The sequence below is a fragment of the Sprattus sprattus genome (assembly GCF_963457725.1).
Source record: "Sprattus sprattus genome assembly, chromosome: 4".
NCBI lineage: Eukaryota > Metazoa > Chordata > Actinopteri > Clupeiformes > Clupeidae > Sprattus > Sprattus sprattus.
Window position 1 is genome coordinate 10,945,014 of NC_137923.1, and position 9,645 is coordinate 10,954,658.

At 44.2% G+C, this 9,645-nt stretch overlaps 1 protein-coding gene across 1 annotated transcript in view; it reads right to left on the bottom strand.

The window, feature by feature from the left end:
- Positions 1-3,867: 3,867 nt before the first annotated feature.
- nyap2b (neuronal tyrosine-phosphorylated phosphoinositide-3-kinase adaptor 2b) overlaps positions 3,868-9,645 on the bottom strand; it is a gene marked incomplete at both ends in the record, with an annotated part of 13,019 nt that continues 7,241 nt past the window's right edge. Inside the window, 4 exons of the mRNA XM_080836769.1 lie at positions 3,868-4,113; positions 4,239-4,342; positions 4,528-5,352; positions 7,897-8,997. Of these exons, the coding sequence (XP_080692895.1) occupies positions 3,868-4,113; positions 4,239-4,342; positions 4,528-5,352; positions 7,897-8,997 (2,276 nt within the window). The remainder of the gene's footprint in view (positions 4,114-4,238; positions 4,343-4,527; positions 5,353-7,896; positions 8,998-9,645) is intronic.

The following is a 9,645-nucleotide window of genomic DNA, read 5'->3' on the forward strand; positions in this document are numbered from 1 at the left end:
CTTTGGGATCAGAATTTGTTTCAGTGGAGTGATTACAAAGTTGAACATCATTGTCAAGCTTAGTGTGAAGGTTTCAAACAGTTTGCCCCAAGATACACAAAATGAAATTTATATTACAATCATTTTAAAGAGAGAGGATGAAACAATCTAGTAAACTACAATAACTAAAATGCGGTAAAACAAATATGGTAAAATATGCACTCATGTGTGTCTTAAATTAAATGATTACATTCATGGTAGGCAGGCAGCCATGCATGTGCATATGTATATGCACACTTCGCATACATATAAAAGTGTGTGTGTGTGTGTGTGTGTGTGTGTGTGTGTGTGTGTGTGTGTGTGTGTTTGCGCCTGCATGCTTGCACTTGTCTCGTCCTTAGTCCACTGGCTCGGGACATGAGGGGGGTGGCTCATCTCTAACCTCTTCAGGAAGCTGTTTGGTGGACTTCCGTAACCAGCCCTTTATCGAGTGCCAAGGGGCCCGAGGCACATGCAACTACTTTGGGAACTTGTACAGCTTCTGGTTGACCAGTGTCACCGTTTTGGATCAGTTCAGAAGCCCGCCACAGAGCAGCACACTCAAAGGTCCAGCAGAACAGCGCAAACTAGCAAGCAAATGTCATGTGTGTATGAAGACCGCACAGTTTGTATCAGTAATCTGATACATTCAGTCTTGCAGTCAATGGGCTGTAAGGGAAGTTTTGTATAGATAGATGGCAGTCAAGAACCCCTGTGTTTTTCTTTTTTGCATTTAAGTTTTTTCCGTAGATTCGTTTGTAAAATCTTATTGTGGGTTGTCATGCTTTGTGATGATATTTTTAGCAATTTGCTTGATCATTTTAGTGTTCATCCTTTAGCAATTACTTAAGAATTTGCCTAAATTGACCAAATAGAGGCATAGCGCTGGCCAGTAATGTATATTGTGGAACTATTAATGCAAAGCTGTACTTGTCTGTCTAAAAATCTGTCATTGTTCTTTGATAAAATATGTTTATCAAAGCTTAACACTGATCCCAGGTCAACTACTTCGAAGACACGATAACAAGTCATCCAATACTAAATACCTTTGAACCAGTAGACCTCTAGAAGGAAGTTTGTTCAACATGACTCAGATATACTGGTCTTTTTTCCCTAGCAGCCTAGCAGTCAAACAATATTCTCTTTTTTAGCATTTTTGCTCTGACTGATTTCTTATGGTGCTCTAAGGTCTCCATGGGTAGACGATACCAATGGCATCTAACCTGCATTTGATAAATATATTTACACTTGGAACACTGTCATCAGTTTCTTTAGAATTTGAACTTAAGGGTGCTGTCAGTATCCAATTGTACTGTATATGATTTTTTTAGAGAAAATATTCTTTCTTTCTGTATGTTATGCTCTTGAGCCACAGATGGCATTATACTAAAGAGTGAAATCCCCTGTGTTTCAGTATGGTGTGCATGTTCATGTTTAATTTGTTTGTTCTTGATTTACTTTATAAGTTGAGTTTTCCAGTGTTATCGCCATGATTTGAAACCTAATAAAATCTGACAAATCATAGGCATACAAATGGGGTGTTAAAAAGCACAGGGTCTGTCCAGTGACACTTCACATCTTTAAGTATGTCTGCACAGACTTCACATCTTTACGTAAGTATGTCTGCACAGACTTCACATATTTAAGTATGTCTGCACAGACTCCACACCATGAGCAAATTGAAGTTCATATTTATTTCTCTCAAAAAGACAGATGTGACAATCAGCATACTTTTTACAGATAAGAGAACACTCAGTGCAATAAGACAGAGGACTCTACCTTTCACAGTGCACATTTTTACATACAAAAAAAAAAGAGATCATTACATTTCAAAGCTCCGTGCCTCAGTGTGGCTGGAGAGTGAATGTCAAACAATCATTTCAGCATGAAGCTGCATCCAGTGTAGCTTGGCACACACATATAGACACGCACACATACACACAGGTTACAAAAATCTTAGACCCTCCATGTTTATATGATCAAAATTTGATAGATAAAACAAACATACAGGCCACTTTTGATTAGCCTGAGTGATAATGAAATTAATCAGCTCCAGTTTTATTTACCACACATCTCTATATGCCTGCATATACTAGTGTCTGCAAAATTCAAACACAGCATTGTTGTGACCCCTGCACATTTGTTCACAAACTCCCTTTCTCAAGTGTTTTTCTTTTGTGACCTCTTACTCAAGAGTGACCCCATCTTCCAGTCACAGTGAGCATTGGTCTCCAAGGCAACTCATTTTAGAACATGTTCCAGATGATCTAACCACGGAGGTTGAGTGGTGTTGGGAGAGGGGATAAGGTTGGGCGGGGGCTTAAACTACAATACCCAAAAATACTTTGGCAATGCAGATCTTGCATTTGACGTGCAAATGAAAACCACTTCAACTGATTTGAAAGGTTGAGGTAGAGGGAGGGTGGAAGGTATCCAGCCAAATGCTGTATGATAGTGGATTATGGGTAGTGCAGTTATTTTTAATTTAGTTTGGGCTTTAAAAAAAAAGAACAGGCATCATTAATATCTGCCTCAGTGTAGCGTTGACCCCTTATTATTGATTTGATTGGTTGCTACAATTAGAGGGTCATTGCTAACAGACCTCCTATGAGTGCCTGTCACATAATCAGTGGTGAAAAGGGTTAGCCAATTGCTGGTGTTGGATTGTCTTACATGATCTCAGTCAGTCATACAGTACAATCCCTCTGCTTACGCAATTATAAATATACGGCACAGCATTCAGACAGTACCAAAAATATCAACAATATCAGGAATATTTTTCTTCTGTTTTCGTCCTTCACAAGCAGGTGCATAAAATTAGGTTAGTAATAGAAGTAATAAGGTGTAGAAAGCTCAAGCATTGATTGTTCTGCCCTCTGTGTAAGGACTGGAGGACATTGACTCTGACTGGAGGGGCAGGTGTCTTCACTGTGCAGGCTGGGGGAAGGGTGCTGACTCCCCCCAATAAACTGCCTCAGCCCCAGGCTGGAGTTCAGAAGCCCCCTATCTCACATGCTGGTCACTCAATGACTGGGTCACCACATCTACTTTTTTTCTACCCATTAAAAGTTTTCTTTTTCTTTTGTCTGGACATACATAAATGCTTATTCTTTGCTCCAAACTCAACCTTTAAATGTGTATAGTTGCAGAGGCATAAACAACCACAATAGGTGTTAAAGGCCTACGTTAGGCAAACTCATCTCATGACAAGCTCAAACAATCCAAGTGTAGAATTAAGAAATTTCAATAAATGGAAATGTAACTGTGTCATTGGGATTGATCTGCTACAGAAGTCAGGATTGCACATTCCAAATATACAGTATCCTTCATGTCGAAAGGCAACCACAAGACAGCCAGGCCTATTCCAGTTACCACAGAAATCCCAGTAAGGGAAAGATAAAGTCCATTCTATATAGTATGTTTTTTTTGTACATTTCAGCATGGTAAATTATTTGTTTTGATGTCTGAATTAAAAGGGGCTGGAAAAGCTCAAAATGTTGCAACTAGGTACCGTTAGATTGTGTATAGCGATGTCTGAGACAAAAAAGGTATAAAACAAACATTTCAATGCTCTAAATCTACATAATCTTTGAAGACATTTTGTGTTAATTTATCTTTAGAAAATATCTATTAATACTAGGTATATTTCAAGAAATAACATTATAATATAAAAATATCAGATATTAACAACGATGATGGGAGAGCCTGACCGTCAGATATATTGCTATGGAAAAACCACCTGATGTGAGCATCGTCTTTTCTATTTGATTCAGCCTGCTCATAGCCTCTCCCCTACAAAGAGATGGCATGTTGGCAGAGATATAGTCCATAGGGACATCACTCAGAGGTTCAGATGGCAGTGTCCCAAAAAACAGTGGTCTGGCTGGGGTAGGGAGGAGGCCCATACTTCTTGGCCCCGTTGCTCTTCTTCCAGTCAGGGAGGGCAGGCGCGCTCTCCTGTTTGCATGGACTCCTGAGTGGCGGCCGCTGTGGCGGTTGCTGCTGCCGTGAGCGGATCTCCCGGCAGAGACGCTGCTTGCGCTCAATCATTTCCAGCATGGTGCTGTCGCCATAAACCCAGGGCATGAGTGGCATCTGAAGAGAAGGGGTGAAGAGGACATCGGAGTGGTCAGACAGTGTGACAGGTAGTCGTATGTTGCACTGACTTTATGCTAAATACAGCAGTTACAGTAGTAGAAAAACAAACATTTCAGCATTACCTGGCTCTGTGGAGGTTCTTGAGGTTGTCTCTGGGGCGTACCCAGTGGAGACGGGGCCACTGGAGTAGAGGGGGAGCGACCCACTTTCTGCACTGTCCTCAGCTCTGCAGGGAATGAGGTATTTATTATAGTCTAGTCAGTAATGTTTTTGAGTTCAGTTTTGTAGGACGTATTACGCAGTTCTGTGAACAATAATAGATTTTTCTCGATGACAGCGCATTAAAGACTACAGCGCACAAGAAGATCAAAAGCAACCTGACTGCAGCACAAAACAGTAATGAGTTCCTACCTGAGTTGGAATTTCCCAGCATCATAGTTGGACTAACAGATGATCGTCCAAGCCGATTTGGCGTCCCGATGGCCGGTGGCCCAGTGAATCCCTCCAATTCATTCGTTTTAGTGGGCTCTGTGCTGTAGGTGATCCTGTCTTTGCCCTCGTGCCTTGGCAACAGCTCTGGAACGTGCCCACCCCTGTCCTTAAAGTCACGCCTAGATGCGAAATCGGCAGAGCTGCAACCACGGTCTTTGCTTTCCCGCTTTGTTTCTGTGCTGTGGTGTTTTTTTTCCTTAGAATCACACTCACGTCTACTCTCCGATTCCTTCCTGCCCCCCTCTTTACTATTCCGTCTCACTTCCAATCCATTTCTAACCGATTCTTTGCTCTCGTGTCTCGACATGGTGTCTGGGACGTGACTGCCTCTGTCTTTACCGTCACGCCTTAAATCGGTTCCATTCCTACCCATTTCTTTACTGTCCTGTCTTGGCAAGCAGTCCATTCCATTGCATCCCCTGTCTTTGCTGTCACGTCGTGGCAAAAGATCACTAATGTTATTTCCGCGGTCTTTGCTATCACGGCGCTGGAAAAGGTCCACATTGTTGCTTGTTCTGTCCTTGCTATCTTGTCTATGGACAGCCTCTGGCATGTTGGCAATCCTGTCCTTGCTGTCTCGGCGCGGTATAGGTTCCATGCCGTTGCTGCTCCGATCTTTGCTTTCGCGTCTGGATTCTTTGGAGCTACTGTGGCGCTCTTTGCTCTCTCGCTTTGATTCTTTGTGGTGTCGATCTTTTCCTTCCTTTTTGGACTCGGAATTGTGGCACCTTCCCTTGGATTCGCCTAATATAGAAGACAGAAAAGACGGTTTAATGATTGTCTTGCAGCTCATTCATTTTAATGTTCACAGATTTTAGTAGGCTATTATTCTATTCAAAGACTACTTTTCAATCTTCATCAAACCATACAACGGCATCGACCAACCCTGGCTTGACTGTGAATAATCGGAGTTCTCTGAGACTGGGTATCTCTTTTGCAATATCATTATTTAACCACTTGGTGTCGCTTCAACACAGGCAGAAATATACTACAAAGGATTAAATGTGTTTTGATCATCAACGCTGTATCTACGTGTTGTGCGCGTGTCTTTGTGATGCTCATATAGGCATCTACATTTTGCACATACTGAAATAAAGACCTACGGACATTATGGAGTTAATGTGATCATACACGTAGTATACATTTTCACCAGGGTTAGCAGGGGTTTGATATGTAAACATGCATGTAAACAATTTGTCAAAGACTGAAAATATTTCATGCCCATTGATTCTTTAATGAAGTCCATCATTGATTAACAGTCATCTCACATGCTAATCACCCTTTAAAATCTCTTACTGCCTGCCTGCCACACCACAATGAAGAAGACATAATTAATGGTGTCTCTTAGTGTGTGTGAATGAGGCCAAGTCCCTCATCCACTATTCAAGACAGCATTGATTGGTCAGTTAAATAGGTCATACTGCTGTCCACCTCCAGTTATAATAGACCATGGTTTTAACACACTATTGTCTAAGCCCACAGCATGGCAGTAGCATCTGCATGGCCCCATGGGACGGAAATCAGGTGCAAATCAGGTGCAACCTGCTAGTGAACCACATGAAGCCACGCTCAATCAACATCGCCCCTGACAACAGACAGCAGTGGCAGGCCAACTGGGAAAAACAACAACCCTCAGAAAAAAAAACAGTCACATGACAACAACAAGTGCAGCAACACCCATAGGGATGTGCAAGAATGACTGCTGCGCCAAGAATTTGTTTAGACTTGGCACATTACAATAATGCTTTCGTCCAGAAAATACTTCAGGGAGAAAATGAAAGCAGCACTTTCTATCCATAGCCACTGCACTTACTATACATAATGGCATGCTTGAGTCAACTGAGGACTTCATTACTTTGTAGAAATTAATATATGAAAGCCCAACGCAGGAACAGGAGAATATAAAAAACATTATCATAAAGCAGTTTAAGCAGGTGGAGACATGATCCCATGCCGTTACAACGCCTCTGATTCCATGGGGCTTCTGTGACCTGCACTGTGATTGGTTGTCCCTCTGGCACAGAGAGATTCTAGGTGGAAATGTCCTCCTCTGTTGCCATGATGTGGAAACACACCCGCTCTCCAATGAAGACTCACGTGGGAGTCACGGTTTTGACTTCACTACAAACAGTGCCTGACAAAAACATGTTCAAATGGCTCAGCTTCAAACTGAAAAGAAATTCTCTGACAAAAAAAAAGAATTGCATTCTTTCAATCACTATAAGCAGTGAAATCTATTAAAACTAACAGTTATTATCTGCTTGTAAAATCTATTTGCTCTTGCACATAGCATCCAGTTATGGGAATGATCTTTTAGTGCACACTTTCCATCAGTAAAAAAACACTGCTAATGCATTCCATCAGTGAAAAACATTACTGCACACACTGAGAGACCGTGCACTGATCTTCCACTCAAGAACAAACGGGCCGTATCAATTCATTAACAAGAATCTAGATCATGGAGATCTAGTTCAAGGGGGGGAAAAAAGCTTTTGAAGAAATTCCCTGAGCACACAAGCACCACTCCAAGCCTCAGAACGTCGAGGCAATTCAAATGACTCACAGGCTCTTTGAAAACAACCGCAAGCCTGATGTTTCTGCCTCTGTGCTCTGCAGCACACACTGCTCTGGCAGAGGCTGCTGCAGCATCATGTTTGTCTGTGTTTAAACGTGATGTTTACATATTTAAAAGTAATGCACCGCGTTGGCTTAATGCCGCAGCTGAGGCTGGGGAGGCATACAGGCTGCTTTTGCCCCTAATCTCCCCAGATTAAATCATATGATCTGTATCAGTCTGTTTTCAGCGCCCAGATTAAGCAAACTCACAGAGGAAACATAGCAAAGATCTGTGGCCAGAGTTAAAGGTGCTGCAGCATTGCCTCTTGCTGAGATTCATTTCACTAATGTGCTGGATTTGAAGCTGTTTGACCAACAGCAAAGCAATCAGAGAATCTCTCTTAATACCTCATGACATTTACCATTTCACTCTGAAGTATACGGAAAGTACTATAGTTAGATTATATTTGTTTTAGTGCTAATGGATTCGGTTTGATATAAACATGTTCTTATCTGCAGTACACATTCTCACACAGATAGATAGACAGACAAACAGATGGATAGATAGAGAGATAGATGGTTAGTTGGACAGGCAGGCAGACAGACAGACAAACAAACAGATAGATAGATAATTAGATAGACAGAGAGATAGATAGATAGATAGTTGGACAGACAGACAGACAGACAGACAGACAGACAGACAGACAGACAGACAGACAGACAAGCACTCACTCTCTCCAGGCTCTTTGGACTTCCTGCCACTGGTATTCTTCTTCAGCATGTTCCTGCCAGTGGTGAACAGGTTGGTGAGTTCATCAAGAGGGCTGGTAGGGGTGCGGGAGCGCCCCAGGGACACATTCTGCATTGAGCCGTGCAGCCGCCCACTTTCTTGAGGAGGCGACCCCTTCCCATGTGGGGTGGCTGAGGCGCTGCGAGGCATCCCCGCGTTGGGGAAGGGTCCGTCAAAAGGTGGCACTCTCATGAGGCTGAGCGGGGTGAGGCAGCGGCCCATGCTGACAGGGGACGGGCAGGCCGAGTGGCTGCGCTGGTAGCCATGGCCCGATGCCGAGGACTTGTAGAGGGTGCAGGACAGGGGAGGCGCCGACGAGCGCCCAGAGACAGTAATGGTGGGGGTGGCGGTGAGCTCGCGCTCTGCCCGGCGGCGGTGGTGCGAGAAGGAGGAGGAGGCCGAGGAGGACATCGAGGGCTCCATGGAGGATGAGGACGTGGGGGACTTACTGTAGGAGGCATTCTCCAGCATGGGTAGCTTGGCCACATCCAGGGGTGTGAGCGGGGACTCGTCCGAGTTTGGCGAGCACTGGGCGGGGGCCGCAGGGAATACCAGCAGCGGCGGCCTGTGCGTGAGCAAGTTAGGGAAGGGCGCAGGGATGTCGCAGAGTGGGGTGCCACGCGGCGTTGAGCAGCGGCTGCCCAGGGGCTCGGGTGGGTCTGGTGGGCACGGCGTGACGCACTGCGAGCGATAACCCGAGGGCTCCCAGAACGAGTCCAGCTCCTCCAGCGCCGGGTACTTCATCTCTTCGTACACAGCCTCTCCAGGCTCATCGTCCTCACTACGCTGTGCCTCCCTTGGCACCGCCGCACTCCCCGACATCTCGATGTACACCGGTTCGTCTGAGTCCGAGTCCCGTCCAGGCGGGCTCTGTGGCTCCGGGGGCGAGGAGGCCAGAGACCCCCGGGAGGCTGGAGGCGAGCCCTTGGAAGTGTGGGTCCTGATGTAGGACTCATCAAAAGAAATGCTAAGCTGCGTGTTGGGGTTCCTCTTGGGCTTGGGTGGGGGGACCCTCCTGCATTCATCACTGCAACCCTGAGAAGCTATGAGAAGAGGCAAAACAAAAAGACACGTTAGCATTGAGGTGGAATTAGCATTAGCCTATACCCAGTCATGGACAAAAGTTTAAGACCACTTTTGAGGTATTGTGTTTTTTTTTCTTCTGAACGCAGTAATTGCATCAGATATGTGTCTGAGTGGCTGTGTTTTGCATTGTGAACAGCAGTCTTACTAATCACTCATTCAGAATATCCTAACTTCAATTTGTGCCCTAGGCTACATTCTTTTCTGAAAAGACAAAATGCGCAATTAAGTGTTTACGGCGTGATGGTCAACTGAAAGGTGACAACAATAGTCCGACATAAGGATGACGCAATCTCATGCAATAATTTTTTTTCTGATGCAGACACCACATTTTCTCAAGAGCGGCCTTAAACTTTTGTCAATTACTGTATATTGCACCTGTCACAGACCCATCCAGTTCCTCTAGTATTCTCTCAGATAATATGATTAAGTCAAATCAATACCCATGATAGTCTCCGTATCATGACCCATAAGTTCCCCCCGAATGACAGCACATTTTATGTTGATCCACACATACTTTGGCTGAAAGTCTAAATAGATGGTCAGATCTAATGGGAAACCCATTTGAAGATCAACATCTATGCAGTACATTAAGAGTGAGACTGGAA